Below are 16,603 nucleotides of genomic sequence, written 5' to 3' on the forward strand. Positions count from 1 at the left end.
ATCAGCACAGCAGGGCGTCCCCACGAGATTGCATGGCCAGAAGAGAGCAGGTTCCACGTGGAGACCTGGCTGTGCTCCAGGATCAGGACTTGCAGGGGTGTGTGCAAGGAGCAGGGCAGTGGCACATACGGGAGGCTCCACTGCTGTCCTGCTCTGCTCTGCTAATAGGAGCTGGGTACAACCCCTGTTTGATCCTCTTCTGGAAACTCCACCACATGTAGGCCCCCCAGTCACACAGGAGGAGCTAGAAGCTCTCTCCAGATCACTGTCCTTCTCTTCTAGCCATAGGCAACCCTCTTTTTCTTCTCCAAAGGCCCTCAGTCACCCATACGGACTCCTAGGTCCTCCCACCAGCCTAATTTCCCCTCCAGTGGGAGGCCAAGACATCAGGAGGAAGCTGAGGACGACCTTTTAGCAACTATCCAGTGGTTCCTCTGAGTCCCATCCCTTCTTGGCCCATTGCTCTACCAGCAGTAAATGCATCTTCCTTGTGAGGCCCTCCTTGCTGGGGAGCCCCCCCACTCACCAAGTTCATGGGACATCATTGCATTGAGGTTGTTCTTTGTCCCCAGCTCTGGGTGGGACAGAACCCTACTTCTCCCTGCTGCTATTTATTTAATGCAGATCCTTTCAATAAACAGTCTTTCAGACATTACACCCTCCTCTACCTGGTGCAAAATCTCCATCAAAACATCAAAATATGGAATTATTCTCTTTATGCAGCTCTCTGATGTGGATTTCCTTCGGCTGCCATGCCCATTCAGCCTTGAAGCACCCTCCCAACATATAGGAATCATAAACAAAGTTGACAAGGAGAACAAGAACTCCCCCAGCAGATCCTCATTCACAGCAGTTGTGTGTGATTAGAAAATGATTTAAGAAGTGAGACGCCACCAAAAAGTCCTCTGTAAGTGGCCACCTGCTGTGCTGTCGTATTCCCTTGTCCCTGGTGGCACTTGCTGGGGACAGGAGCAATTCTGAAGTGTCACTGCTGCGGAGACAGAGCCTGCAAAGCTGTTTGGGTGCCTGGGACAGCCCTGCTGTGGCAGGGACACGGAGGCAGCAGAGCCACTGGGCACAAATAGGGGCAAAGAGAGCTTGCTGCATCTCACTAAGGCAGTGTGGAGCTGAATGCTCTTCTCCAGGGGGGTCGAGGTGTGGTCCAGGGCTAACCTCGGAGCTGGGGTCTCACCAGCTTCAGCCAGCAAAGCTAATGTCTGGGTTCCCTCTGTAAGAGCAAAGAAAGACTCCTAAGGGAGTCTTTTTACAGCCCTGCCTTGTTCTGGTGTTTATCAATTTATTTATTTTCCCATTTTCACTTCATGACACCTCTTATTGTAGATCTCCTGTGAGCAATGGGCTGAGCTGCCATCTCCTTCCTGGAGATGTTTGTGGGGAGGTCGGTGATCCCCAGGTGCCTCCCTTTGAGATGGCTACTGCTGCTTTTTCCTTTTATTTTATTTTATTTTATTTTATTTTATTTTATTTTATTTTATTTTATTTTATTTTATTTTATTTTATTTTATTTTATTTTTTATTTTATTTTATTTTATTTTAATTTTATTTCATTTCATTTCATTTTTTTTTAAAACCATCTACCCCTCCTTTAAGGTCTTGCACTAAGCTTTGTTGCCCTGCTCCTACAATGCCATATCATTACTTCTTGGAATTATTGGTGTGTGTGTGTGTGTGCATGGGGAGGAAACATGCACAGACAGCACGTGATGAGATGTCAGCCAGTGATCTGAGACAAGAAGCCGAGCCCTCTTCACCGCCAGTTCCAACAGGGAAAAAATGGAAATCTGGGTGAGTTTTCACAGTGGCAGCAGAAGCAGCTTCAGACCTACCCCAGGCTGGACACCAGTAGCTGGAATTTGGCTGAAAGTTATCCTGGCTTCATCTGAGGAGAGGATTCACCAAGTCCCCCAATAATCAGCTCCCAAACCATATCCATCAGCATTACACAGGGGTGTGTGGAGCTGTTCCCTACCTCTGCACCAGGGGATGCCAGCACAGACAGGACCCAGGACCACTGCCTGATTTTGGGTGCTACAAAATTTGGGGTTGTCTCCATTTTGCACCCCTCCATGGCACCCTTAGTGTCATGCACAGTTTGCTATAGCCCGATGCAGAGCGATGGCCGTGCCCTTGGCCATCCCCAAGCTCTACGTCCCACCACGCAGCAGCACATTTGGCTGTGGCTGTTTCCCAGAAGAGGCTGGGGACGGGGAAAGCTGTCCCTGCTCTCTGCCATGGTGGCTGTAATTTAAACGCAGAGACATTTTTATTTATTTAACTTCCATGCTCTCTGAGAGAGGTTTGTAGCCAGCAACTCAATCGGGCTGATTAGAGCTAATGGATTTTACTTGACGTAAGCGATTAAATTATTTCCATCGCTGATTCCTGAAAGTGAATGAGCAGCCATGCTCCGGGATTTATATATAACTGTATAGTTCACTTCAGGAGACACCAAGAATTTTTTTTTTTTCGTTCTGCAGTTCCTTGCTTCATGCAGGTCTGCCTGGTATCTGCAGAGCCTCCTGACGCTGCAAAACCTCCCAGAGCAGCTCTGCCCATGTCTCAGCTTACGAAAAAAAGGAGATGGGTGGTGCATGACTGAGCATTTTCATGTGAGGCGAGCCCAGAAAAAGGTTCAAAATCACCCCAGTCACTGTGCACATGCAAATCCCCAGGTCCCAAAGGGACGCGAGGCGTTGTGCAGAACCCCAGTGAGCAGGCGTGCTGGATGCAGGGCTGGGAACGCTGCAGCTGCAAAATGGGAGCTACTGCAATGGGTTCATATGGGCTTGCAGCCACCAGAAGCACACTGATGCATCACCTTGGGCACGGAGCTGCTGCCACATTGGTGCAACTCCTCGAGCTGAGACAGGCTGGGTTCGGTGCTGCAAATACAGGCATAGACCTGCCTGAAAGCAGACACTGCCCCCAGAGCTGTCAGGGTGAGAGACTGGGGTGGGAACAGGTCTTAAAAATATTTCTTCCTGCTCTATGATACACTAAAGGCCATTAAGTACACTGATAACCCGTAGTGCAACAAACCCAGCACAGCAGCGTGGATGGAGTTCAGGATGCTTTCTGCGGAGCGTGTTCGCTGTGGGTATCATATCTCAGCCCAAGATGCATTTTACACCCTAATAAATCACCACGGCAGGCTTCAGGTAAATGGAATTAAATTGAACATTTAAAAATAAGCACATATTTGAGGTTCAGCAGCCAACAAGCTCGATCCCTTTGCAATCTTGACGACCTTGGGTGGGTTTTCCCATCGTAGGGCGATGCTTTTCCACTTTGCCTTGCTGCTGTTCCAAGCTATTTCTTTAAAACTACAGTGCATCAGCTGCAAAAAGCCTTTTGGCATCATCCTCTGCAGAAAGCAGTAGGTAAAAAAAAAAAAAGAGAAAAAAAGCAGGACTTGGGCCAGGCAGTCCAATGCCAGCAGTTTTGGGATAAATCTCCCATCACTGCTGCATGGCCTGGACGAGCCGATGGCTTCATCTTGTGCAAAAGGAAAATGCAGCATAGGGAAAGCTGCTTGCAAAGGTGTCATGGCTCCCTCCTGGGCTTGCCTTTATCATAGTGGGTTTAAGAGGAAAAATCAGACTAACCTGTGATTAGCATTTCTGTTGTGGGTACAAAGGAGCACATTCCACGCTTATTATAAATGCAATACATGGGGCATTAAAAAAAAATTGCGATTCCCACCCGAATGCTGAAGAGCTGCCTAAATCTTTAATGATGATCACCTCTTCTAATTGCACCGGTTGCAAAAGCAAGGACAATATAACCCTGGTGGCTAAAGCAATGCTTGTGCATAGACACCTCTATCTGTAAATAATACTGCATTATTATTTTTTTCAAGGGCAGCTCCTCCATTCAGCCAGCCCTAACAGGGAGGGCTCCGATGCCATCTGTAAAGCAGGTGATCTCTATTTACCTACAGGCAAGAATGAAATTAAGCAAATCACAGCAAAGATGGGAAAATAATAATAATACTAAAAACAAGCCCTCAGGGCCTGAATCAGTAAGGGTTTGCAAAACGTTGAAGTAAAGAAACAATCCCAGCACGAGTAATCCTGCCTTTCACTGTGCTCCCAGCAGCTGCAGGTGCTGTCTGGTGGGGATCAGCTTTCTGACTGCAACACGCTATTCAGATGTGAGGGTCTCAGAGGGGTACAGGGTGGGATTTGGGGTTTTGAGTCCACGCCGGGAATTTAGAGGAGCCATTGGTTGGCCTGGCAGCAAATGTGGTTTTGGAAGGGGTGTTTTGCTTTGGTTTTGCAGCTGTAAGACTGCAATGAAACAAGGAAAAGTTGTCAGGCAAAATAAAGTAATTATGTGTGTGTGCATTCATGTGTCTCTGCATGCATGTGTGTGTGTGTGTTCAGCTTTATCCAGAAAAAGCTGACAGGGAAGGGAAATTGGTTCAGCAGCCTAGCAATGTTAAAAAAATGTTAAAGATCTGTGCACTTGTGTGCATCTGTATGCACTTGTTTGCACACATGTCAGCATGTGTCTTTGAGCACACTTGTATGTGCACATCTGTGTGTGTGCAAGTACCACCATGTATGAGAGTGTGTATTTATGTAGGCATGAATGTGCATGTAAGGCATGTGTGCATGCCTGCACACGTGTGTGCATGCAAGTATCTGTGTGTGTGTACATGCGTGTCCATCTATGTGCAAGTACATATGTGCATGTGTCTGTATGTGAGCATGTGTGTATGTCTGAGTCCAAATCTGTGTGCAAGCATGTGTGCATGCATCTTTGTGTGCATGCGTGTCTCTGTATGCATGTCTGTGTTGCATATGTGTGTATCTGTGCCAGTGTGTATGTGACCATGTGTGGATGCATGTGCATATGCTCCTGTTTTCCTGTGTGAGTGCATGAGTGTGCACCTGTGCCTGTCTGTGTGCATATATTATTATGTCTGTGCGTATGCATGTGTGCATGTATATGTGTGCGTATGTGTGCATGCATATGTACATGTATGTACAAGTGTGTGCCCACATGTGTGTGTATGTGCACATGTGGGTGTGTGCCTGACTGTGCTTGTCAGTGCATATGTGTGACTGTATGTGTGTGCAAATGTGTTCATGTTTGCATCCCTGTGTATGTGGGTGCATGTGATTGTGCACTTGAATAAATGTCTTGCATGTGTATGTGTGCACATGTATCCAAATAAACGTGTGCATGCATGTGTGTATGTAGGTTTGTTTGATTGTGTGCACATTTGTATCCATGTGTTTGCACAAGTAGATGTGCAAACTTGATCTGTGTACATGTGCATATGCATATGTGTGTGCAGGTGTATGCTTCCATATGCAAGTTTGTGTGCATGTTTGTGCACATATGTGAATTCATATGGGTGCATAGGTATATGCACATGTGTAGGGGTGCACAGGTGTAAGTGTGCATGTGTGTGTGTGCAGACATGAGTGCTGCTGTATATGCATATAGACAGACGTGCAGTTGTATGTGCATGGGTATATGTGTGCATATGTTTGTAAACACATGTATGCTCATGTGTGCATGCATCTGTGTACATGCATGTGCTTGCACATGTGCACGTGTGTACATATGCATTCATTTGCATCCATCTTGCACGTGCATGTCTGCATGTGAATATATATGCAAGATTTTGCATATTCCTATCTGTGCCTATGTGTGTGTGACTGCACATATGTGCAAATATGAGCGTGTGTGTGCATGAACACAAGAGAGTGCGGGTGTGTGCATGTATGTTTGTGCAATAAGCCTGTGTGTGTGGATGTCTTCCACATATGTGTGTCTTTCAGGTATGTGTGCAAGTGCGTGTGCCTGCATGTGTGTGTATATGCATGTGGGTATGCATGCATGCACGTGCACATATGGTTGTGCAAATGTGCACACAGGTGTGAGAGGCATACGTGTGCACATTGCATTTGTTTGCATTTTTGTGGGTGCACATGTTTGTGTGTGTATGGGTGCAGGTGTGTGTGTGTGCGTGTATGTGAGTGTGCATGTGCAAATAATACGCATGCACGTCTGTCTGGTCACACGTCTTGTTCACGCGTGTGCCTCTTTGTTGCCTATATGTGTGCATGCATGTGCACAGGAATGAGTGTTCACATGTATGTGCACGTGAGCATAGCCATGTGCAGGTATCTGTGCATGTGAGAGCGTGCATATGTGTGTAGGGATGTGCATGCACGCATGTGTGCATGTGTGTATGTGTTCATGTGTGTGAAAGTGTGTGAATGTGTGCATGTATGTTATGTGTGCACGTGTGTGCATGTGTGTGCACATGCTTGTGTGTGAAAATGTGTGCATGTGCGTTAATGCCTGTGCACGTGTGTTCATGTGTGTACATGTCTTTGTGTGTGCACATGTGTGCAAGGGTGCAGGTGTGTTCATGTGCATGAATGTGTTGCATGTCTTGCTTGTGTGATCTTGTGTGCGTGTGTGCACGTTTGTTTATGTGTGCCCGTGTTTGTGCATGCGTTGCATGTGTGTGCACGTGTTCATGCATGTGCACGTGTGTTCACGCGTGCACACGCGTGTTCCCGTGCACGCACACGTGCATTTCCATGCACACACACCCGCCCATCTCCATGCACACCCTTACACCCCTCTCCCCCCACGCTCTCCATTTCTCCCCCCCCTCCTTGCACACCCGGCCGTGCACGCGCCCCCTCAAGGTGCACGCGCGCAGGTACACCCCTCCCCCTCCCAAAACCCCTCCCCCTCCCCAAACAGACCCCTCCCTCCCCCCCTTTCTCCCCCCCCTCCCCGCGGGCGGGGCGCGTTGCGCTGCGCTGCGCTGCGCGGTGCCTGCGCTGCGCTGCGCCTCCCCGGGCGCGTCCCCCCTTTTCCTCGTCCCCTCTCCCGGTCCCTTGTCCCCGTCCCCTCCTGCGGCCACCATGGCGTGGCCCTGCATCACCCGCGCCTGCTGCATCGCCCGTTTCTGGAACCAGCTGGACAAGGCGGACATCGCCGTGCCCTTGGTCTTCACCAAATATTCGGAGGCCACCGAGCAGCAGCAGCATCCTCAGCATCCCCAGCACCCCCAGCAGCAGCAGCAGCAGCCCCAGCCCGTGGTCCCCGCTCCCCCTCAGCGTCCCTCGGTCCCCATCGCCACCCAGCCCGGTGCTGATGCTGCTGCTGCTGCGGGAGGAGGAGGAGGTGGGGAAGCGGCTCCCGGCTCGGCACGGCCCGGCCCGGCCCCGCACGCTTCTCCCCCCGCCGATTCGGTGATGCGGCACGACTACAAACCCTGGAAGGTGCAGCGGCCGGAGCCCAGCTGCAAGCCCAAGAGCGAGTATCAGCCTTCGGATGCGCCCTTCGAGAAGGAGACGCAGTACCAGAAGGATTTCCGCGCTTGGCCCATCCCCAAAAGAGGGGATCACCCCTGGATCCCCAAAGCCGGACCCTCGCCGGTCCTCGGTCCGGAGCGAGCATCCCCGGAGAAACCGGCTCTGGAGAAGAGGAGGAAGAAGGAGGAAGACCCCGAAGCCGAGGAAGAGCATCCCAAAGCCGGGGCCGGGAGGGAGAAGGGCCGGCAGAAGGGCGAGGAGCCCGGGGGGCAGCAGGCGGAGGCGGGCAGGGGCAGGGCGGCTGCCGATGCCCTCAACAGGCAGATCAAGGAGGAGGTGGTGGCGGCGGGGGTCAGCTCGTCCTACAGGTGAGACCCCCCCCTTGCCATCCCTGTCCACCCGGTGGGATGGGGGGATGATGCCACGAAGCTTTGCGGGGCCGGATTTTGGGGGTGCCGATGGGGTACGGGTGGGTGCTGTGCAGGGTGGGGGAATGTGCGGGGTCTTTGGGGGGGCTTTACGGCTCCAGGTGGGGTTGCAACCCCAAATTGCCCACCCTGAAATTCTTAATTCCCGAAATTCCCACTCCTGATATTCCCATCACGAGTTTCCCACTCCTGAAATTCCCACCCCAAAATTCCCACCCCAAAAATTCCCACCCACAAAATTCCCACCTCCAAACTCGCCCCCTGCCACCAGCTCAGCTATCACAGGGATCTTTGGGCCGTATCACCCCAGCACCCAAATCTCTGCCGGTCCTTTCCCGTGCCCAGAAACCCACTGTGACCCCACCAGCACCGATCCCACTCCCGACGGGGCCGGCGGCATCCCCGAGACAAAGCATCCCGGGGACGCGGCGGGATGCGGGTGACGCGCGTCCTTGGGTGGGGCAGCCTTTGGATGCTGCCATATTTAACGCGCCGTGGGGTGGCACAGCCCCTTATCCCCCCTTTAATCCCCTCCCTGGGTCCAGGTGCCCCGATTTCACCCTAGGAAGGGACCCCCTTTTGGGATCCGCGGCGCCAAACCCCTCTCCGCTTGCGTTTCTGGATGCGTCGGGAATGCAAAACAAAAAGTGGCGGGGCGGCTGCTGCCCTGCCACGGATCTTTGCAACGGCGTTTTGTGTTTTCCAGAGCTTTCTTTGGCAGAGCCCACCACCACCGAGAGTGGGGTGGCGATGGCAGAGAACGGGGCTGGGGGGGCTGGCTGGGAGCGAAGCCTCACCGCGGTCCTCTCGCTTCTCCCCGCGCCTACGTGCGTGCCATGGTGGGGATGGTGTTAGGAGAAAGCTCGCTTTTCTTCCCTGGGGAGGGTTAGGGAGCAGGCTGTGCATCAAACAGGTAGTAAATCCATGCGGATTTCAAACTCCCTGGCCAGGAAATGGCTCAAACACTGAGATTTGGTTTATTTTGGGGGCTGTAATTTGGGGCCAGGCCTGGCTCTCTCTGGGGATGCCAGGGATGCTGTGGGCGCAGGTACATCCAGCTGCTGGCGGTCCTCTGAGACACCAGGGATTTTGGGGTTCTCTGTTTTTGCTAAGGCTAAACCCTTTTGTAGGGAAAAGGGTTTTCCAAGCGCGACACGCAGTCCTTTAACCCTGTGATGTTCGACTCGGGGCGTTTTTGTCTGCTCGTCTTACAGGGTGTAGGTTTTTCAGTGCTGGAAGCTGTCCAGGAGCTGGAGAGCGGCTGTACCACTCTCTTCCACTGGTGCAAAGGGTAATTAGGGTTATTTCCCCTAAATCTTTGGATGCATCCTTCCCCTCCATGCAGCCACTGTCGCAGCAGGGCAGACTGGGCTGCATATCCTCCCCTAAAAAAAAAGGCTCAGGGCAGTGCAGGTGTTGGACCCAAGGGGAACCTGAAGGCTTCAGCCTTCCCTTTGTTGCTCCTCAGCTTTCAGGACACCCCCAGGGCTTCTCCATCCCCCCGGCTTCCCCTTTTTTTTCCTTTCTTGCAGCTCATTGCAGGAGGAGTTGTTTGCTCTGCCACTCAGCCCTGGGCCGTAAGCGCCTCTTCATCAATGCATTAGCGATGTTGTGGCTAATTGGTCTCATTTTCTGCTCAATTTAGGCATCTTTTAAGTGTTGCTTATTGTCTGGGTTCTCCTTAAAAGCCAAATTCCCCAAATCCTTGTTACTATTGAGAGCCTTGCTGCTCCCAGGAGCCCCTACGGGGTGAGCCTTGAACCTCTCCAAGGATGGAGACTCCCCAAACCTATTTGGGCAACCTTTTGGGCCACCCGGCAGCCAAAACCATCCCCTAATGACCAGGGAGCAGCAAGGATGGCTAACACGGGGCTTGTCCTCTGTGCCCTTTGCCGTGCTCGTGCGATCACCAGCATGGGGAGCAGGGGAAGATTTCCTTACAGCCCTTTGCCACCGCTGCAGATCAGTGTAATGGGATGCTGGGAAGCAGCTCAGGGTGGTGAAGCCAAGGAGTGTTTTTCTGATGGTTTTAAAACCACATCAAAAACACAAATTCCCCATGTTTGTTAGTGTGTGAGCCCAGGAGATTTCAGCAAGGCTGGAGCTGCTGTGGTAGGGCTGCACGCATCTGCAGGAGCCTCCGCGTGCCCCGGGGATCCTACAGAACAGCAAGGGAAATGCTGGGAGGATGGGCTCAGTCCTAAAGATTTCCATGTGTGGAGTGACTCTTAGGGCAACGAATGGGATGGAGCCCTTGGGATCAAGGTTTGGAGGTGGTCGAGTTGTGCACGATGGCATCTGCTGGCCAGTTGGTGCCTTACGGCTGCTCCTCTTCTGCAGTGCCCCTGTTTGGTGTCCTGTTTTGTTCCTGAGGAGCTGGAAGCCACCGCTGTGGCCAGGTGTGCTTTGGTGTAATGCGGGTTCCAGCACCAAGGTGCTTCTTGCCCCCAGTTTCCGTCCCCAAAACATTGGCCACCCAAGCAATGCTACGGGGACAGTTTGTGTCTCCCTTCACCATCCTCTTCTCTGCTCCTTGTGGTGGCCTGTGGACCTTGAGGGACCACGTAAGGACCAGGACATCCTTCAGCAGCTGGGACAACTAGGGTTAGGTGTCTGATAGGATTTTTAGGTGGAAAGATGGGAGCCAGGTCCTGGCCTGAGGACAACTCCTGGAAAGGGCTCCATCCTTGTTGCTGGATCAAGCCCTTTCTTGTTCAGCTGTCTGGTGTCTAGGAGGGTCTGGTGGCATCATCACGGGGTTTCACCTGCATTGGGTATAAAGTGGCCCTGGTGACTGCAATGCTTGAGCTTGGGAGTGGGCTTTGTCCTCTGAGCTCTTCTGGGTGGAGCAAAGCAGGAATGGAGGTGTTGGAGATGGAGACGATGGGGATGGAGACGATGGGGACGAAGATGATGGATATGGAGACAATGGGAATGAAGACAATGGGGATGGAAATGATGGGGATGGAGACGATGGGGATGGAGGTGATGGGGATTAAAATGATGGATATGGAGACGATTGGGATGGAGACGATGGGGATGGAGGTGATGGGGAAAAAGATGGTGGGAATGAAGATGATTGGGATGGAAACGATGGGGATGGAGATGATGGGGATTAAGATGATGGATATGGAGATGATTGGGATGGAGATGATGGGGATGGACGTGATGGGGATGAAGACAATGGGAATGAAGATGATTGGGATGGAAACGATGGGGATGGAGACAATGGGGATGGAGACGATGGGGATGAAGATGATGGAGATGAACGAACTCCCAGGCTGGAGCTGGCCCTGGGGGTCTGGGAGCAGGGCCAGGAGGTGACCAGATGTGCAGACAGTGGTGTTTGCTGGGGGGAGTGCAACTCTTTGAGGTGTGTTTGGCAAAAAAAAAAAAAGCACAAAGGAATGAAGGTTTCCCATTTTTGTTTGCAAAAAGATGGAAAAATGTTAAAGTTAGATGTATTCTGTTTTGTTTTGTTTTCCTCTGTCTTGCTTTCTTCTCTTAACTTCTTATTTTCATGAAAAAAAAAAAAATAAAAAGATATAATAGGTAAAGGGAAAATATCACCCCTTTTGCAGAACTGAGAAATATTGCTCCCTTTGTGTTGAAACGAGTAATAAGGCAATGAATTTTCCCCAGAGAAGTGATATTGAGAAACCTCGTTTTCAAGTTCTTCACCAGAAAGATCTCTTTTTTTTTTGACCAAAGCAAGTATTATTTTTTTTTCTCTCCAATTTCTTTTTCCCATCAGAGGAAATAAAACAAGAGAGGCTTCAACGGCCAAATTGGAACTGCCTCTGGTATTAATGAATTGCCTGTTGCTAATGTGCTGCCATTCATCTCAAGCCCTGGAGGTGCTAAGGATGTGGAGCAAAGGGGAGATTGCAGAAGCTGTGGAGATGAATGACTCAGTGCTGGGCACCTGCTGGGTCTTTTTTTGAGAAAGAGGAGATAATTTGGGGAGGGATGGCCATATGGGAGGGCTGTATGGGGATGGGGAATCCATTAAGGTAGTAGAAATGTGGAAGGACCTCCCAAGACCATGTTGTCCAAATCCCAGTCCTGAGGAAAGAGGTGATGTACCTAGACCACGCCAGGCTGATTTTTATCCTATCTTTTCTTGAAAATCTCCCTTGGAGAACATGCCCTACCTTGGTGAGATGCTCAGCAATGCTGCTCACACAAGTTTGGTTGGAAATTCGCCTTTGTCTTCTGAGATCTCTGATCAGATCCATGGGCTATGTCTACATTAATAAATTAAACAGTGCCAAGACACATTCCTGGACACAGGGACGTGATCACCTGCACCCTTCTCCCGTGTGTGTTTCCTAGGCTTAGTGTGGGATGGGGTATGAGCCAAAAACTGCCTCCAACACGCAGCTTGGGTACAACCACCTTGTTTTTTTGGGGGGTTAAAAAGTTTAATCATGTAAAGGCTGTCCCAGTTTTTCCCATTTTTCTGAGCTGTTTTTCCCCTGTTTCTGCTCTGTTACATCACCTCTGCAGGGACCTCTTGGCACGTAGGACTGGATGGGATGCTCTGGACCAGCAAATCAACTCATAGGCATGATGTTCAGTCTTTTTCAGTAACACAGGGCGCCACTTTCAGAAATTAGGGGTTTTTACTTGCACAACGCCAGCTTGAACATTGTGCCAAGACCTGGTGGTTCGCAGGCATCATCTCATTTCCAGTCTGAGGATGGTGATGGCCATGGTTATGGTTTGTTTTTCTGTCAGCACTGGGTTATTTAGTGCTTTTCTTCTCTCTGGGGGTCCCTGCCCAGTGTCCCTTAGTCCATCAGGTTGCTTGGCTCTGCAGCTAGCAAGCCAAAGCCTTTTAGATTCTGTTATATTCCACGAATCAGCCCTTCCCCGCAAACTCTTCCTGAATTAAATAAGCATTTTTAGGTGCAGACGCGGGGTGTTGTTCATGGGTTTGGAGAGGAGATCCCCATCTCCACCTCACGTTTGTGCTATCAGACACCACAAGAGGAGCACCTCTTATCACCAGGACTTCCACATCGTTCTCTTAGGCAGTCCCAGCCACAGAGCTGCCATCCCATAGCAAGAAATCCTGGTGTTTAGTACTATTACCACCTCTTCACCCCATTTCGAACACGGCAGTCAAGGTCAATCCCTTTCTTCCTCTGTGATATCCCCATCCTCCTCCACGTTGACGCTGCCTACAGCGTTGTGTCATCAGGAGGTCTCATCACTATTGCCCTACTTTTTATTTTTTTTTTTTTTTGTGCTGAAGTCAACCTTAAAAATGTTAAACACTGCTAACCTCCTTCCAGGCTGCAGCTCAGCCTCCCAGCACTTTGCATTTCCCTCTCCCACTTTCCCTTTCTTGCTGATGTTCACGTTCACGGGCTTAATTAAGAATTTCCCACGTGGCCCAGGATCGAAGCCTTTGGATAGATTTTCACATTCCCTTTGTCTGCTAGGTCGGTTCTTGCAGCAGAGGATGTGCCAGGCACCCCTGCTGCCCTCCCAGCCGTGGCTGTGTCTGATCAGACCACCAGCAGATGCTGCAGGGCAGACCCCAATTTCACTCGGCAGCCTCAAGCTGCTGCTGTGAAATAAACAATAAATAAAGCTAAGAGGAGAGGGATCATCTAATTCAGACAGCAGGACTATCCCTGTCCTTCGTTTGCCAGATAAATCACAAAGAGCTGCTGTAAATTTGTCTTCTCTCACATTTAGAGCACGACCTCTGCTTTTCCCTGTCTCCTAAAACCTTCGCTTTCTGAGTGCTCCTGCACTCCATCCGACATCAATCTTGCTTTTCTTTGCCCTTAGCTGAATGCATTCGTGGCTCTCCCTGGTGCTGATAGCTCCAGGTGAGCCTTGTACGCTGCTGGGCTGAGTTTGGATGGGTTCAGGAAACCCTCAGAGGCTGGAAGTTGGATTTCTGTTGATTTATAACTCAGCGTCCTGAATATCCTTCAGATGTCCTCTCTCTCTGGATGTATTTATACACACACACGTGTACAGGAGTGTTCAGCAAGTTGCTGCTTTCACCTCTACCTGCTCTCCTCTCCCCACGTCCAACACTGCAGGTGCTGGGTAGCAAACACTTTTTTTTTTTTTCCTTTAATTAATAGCTCCTTTTTTTAATTAATAGCATCCTTTTGGATGCAGCCCACCTCCTGCACAGCACCATCCCTCCCCGTGTCCATCAGCACTCGCAGATTTTTCCCCCCAGCCCCACCAGGTGATATTTGGGGAGCAGACGGAGGTTTCAGGCTGAGATGCTCCCCGAGGTCGCTGGCACCATGCTGATGTTGGGCTGCTTTGCTTTTCTGGCTTTTTAATAGGGCTGTGCAGGTGCTTTTCTGCTTATCTTGCTCAAAAGGGGAAAAAAAAGAAGGTGTTTAAGGAAGACAGTGGCCTTTCGGTGAAGAGCTATATATTAATTGCAAACAGCAGGGTTTCTGCTCCTAGAAATCAATAGGACTCTTCCCCAGAGCACCAGGGTTTCTGCTGGGTCTTAGCTCAGCCCAAAGCCCGGATCAGGCCCCCTTGCCCTCCCCAGAGCCCTGCAGGACCAGCGTGTCCTCTTGCAGATCCCCTCTGCCTGCAGGTTTGGCAGGGAATTCAATCCTCGTGCCCTTGAATTGATGGCTCAGATTTCCTTCTCCACCCTCATCCCAACCCTGCTGCATTTACAAATGATATTCTTCTTGTGGGGGTGCTTTGTGCAAAGGGCTAGCTGTCGATTAAATGATGTTCATATGCAATTAGTCATTAGATTGGCTTTTTCTTCCACTTTGTCCTTTTTCTCCTAATTCCTTCTCATAAATCCAGCTAGAGGGGTACTGTGGCTGCACAGGTGGAGGGGAAGATGGGCTGAGAGCTCATTTCCCAAATAAAGGGATCGAGCATATTTCTCCTAAAACAAAGACGAGCAGACACCTTAAGAAACATGCATTTATGGGAGACAGAACAGTTTGGGTTTAGGCAGAAATCCAGTTAAACCATCTAAAACTTGGCTTTGAAAAGATTGGAGCTGGCCAGGCCAGGATGTTGCAGTGAAAAAATGTCAAATTTAGGGTTATTCCGATATGGGGTGAGGAAGCCCTTTGGGACCAGCCCTGATTGATGAACCTCAGGCTTTTCTTTTGCTGTGGAGCTCCAGCAAGCCAGAGCCTTGGGTGGGAGGTTGAAAAGATGCTCAGTGCCTTGCAGGCTTTTTTTGCAGCTTGAGCAATGCTTTGCTGCCAGTGCAACAGAGCAAGCTCTGTATTGGTGGAGTTATTTCATCAAAGGGGGGAATTAGATGCAAAGGTCTGATTTTTTTATATTTTTTTTTCCCATTGCTTTGCTGTGTTTGTGGATTTTTGAGCTCTTCCCCAGACCCGTTTGCCACGATTCTCCTTCATGTTTGTCCTGGGTTTGCTAACTAACCTGCTGATCCTTGTCAATGGAGGAAAAGCAGATTTCTCATCTCTGGCCAGCTCTGATTTGCCTCTCCCTGATCACTGCAAGGGCTGGAAACCCACAGAAACCACAGGCACCTCTGGTCTTCCAGTGTCTCTTCAGACACACCTAGCAGCCTTTCAGGGGTGCCATACGCATCACCGTCTTGTTCACAGCCTGCTGGGGATGGTGCTCCCATGCAGGATCTGGAAATCAGGCTTTTGGCCATGTCACACTGATGTTTGAAGGTTGGGAAGTCAAACGGGATGATCTGTGAAACCCTAAGGGAGTGATGATGTGGTGCTTCTGCACAGCGCTTTTGGCATGATGCCAAATAGGAGAAAACATCTGGTTTATATTGTTTTTATGCCATGGAAAGGGCTAGCATGTCTAGAAGTGGTCTGCTTCTGTACAGACTGCTTTCATATTTCATTTTTCATTTGCTCCAGGCACTGAAATGCATATAGGACGCATTTTATTTTAAGTGCTCAACATGCAGGCAAACAGTTCTGGTTGTTTTAACTTGATCCTAGATTTGGATTTCAGCAGAAGGCAAAACAAAGGGAATCACTCTGCTCTTGGTTGTTATGTTCTCCCTCCCTGTGCTGCGTTTGGAGAGGTGGAGACACCCCTCGGGAGGGTGGAGAGGTGCTGCAGGTGTGCCCAGAGCTCGTGCAGGACCAAATGAGCACCCCATGAGGCAAAAGCATGCTCAGAAAATGTGAAAAAATGGGAAAATAGTGCATAATTCTCAGCGTAAGACCATATGGAAAGGGAAGATATTTATTTACATCACTGATGTGCAGCACATAGGGTAAGGGACACCCGCCACTGAGTCCTTATTTCGCCTCTTGTTTTCCCCTGGCTGGCAACAGCAAACTCATTTTTGGACAGATCTTTGATATTGTTTAGATGATAACAGTTGCTGTGTGTGGGCCTTTGCTATAGTCTGTCGTTCCCAGTGGGCTAACAGAAAAAAGGCTGGCATATGTAATGTGCTGCAACCCCGATGCTCTCCTCCTGCTGCGGGAGCGCGGACCTTCTGGGTCGGCTCGCGGCATGGTGGAGGGAAGGGGCTGCTTCATCCCTTCTGAACGGGGTGTAACCAGCCTTAAATAACCCCCAAGGAGCTTAAATTTGCAGTACTGCCTCCCTCCTGCCTTTGTAACCAATTCCTTCTTGCAGTCAGGAGATGTGCTCTCGAGCTGAGGCCATCGCTTGTGCTTGGTGAAATCATTTTGTGTGCTGGAATCTGAGTTCAAAGAGGTCTTGGTGTATTGGAGACAGAGCCTGAAATCAATAGGAGAGAAGAGGGTATGACATAAAGGTAGAAACCAGCAGTAATACTGGTACAGGTGGGAGGAGCTGGTGCCGGAGCAATCCTGCAGGGAATCACAAATTAGATGTCAGTAATGTTATCGCATTGAAAAATAGCAC

The 16,603-nt window shown here is 50.1% G+C and overlaps 1 protein-coding gene across 1 annotated transcript in view; it reads left to right on the plus strand.

Annotated features, from left to right (window-relative positions):
• The first annotated feature begins 6,787 nt into the window (after nt 1-6,787).
• The window catches only part of MAP6 (microtubule associated protein 6), a 34,860-nt gene continuing 25,044 nt past the window's right edge, over nt 6,788-16,603 (plus strand). Inside the window, exon 1 of the mRNA XM_027466247.3 lies at nt 6,788-7,681. Within this exon, the coding sequence (XP_027322048.2) occupies nt 6,921-7,681 (761 nt within the window). The 5' untranslated portion in view covers nt 6,788-6,920. The remainder of the gene's footprint in view (nt 7,682-16,603) is intronic.

The sequence above is a fragment of the Anas platyrhynchos genome, chromosome 1 (genome assembly GCF_047663525.1).
Source record: "Anas platyrhynchos isolate ZD024472 breed Pekin duck chromosome 1, IASCAAS_PekinDuck_T2T, whole genome shotgun sequence".
NCBI classification, from domain to species: Eukaryota; Metazoa; Chordata; class Aves; order Anseriformes; family Anatidae; genus Anas; species Anas platyrhynchos.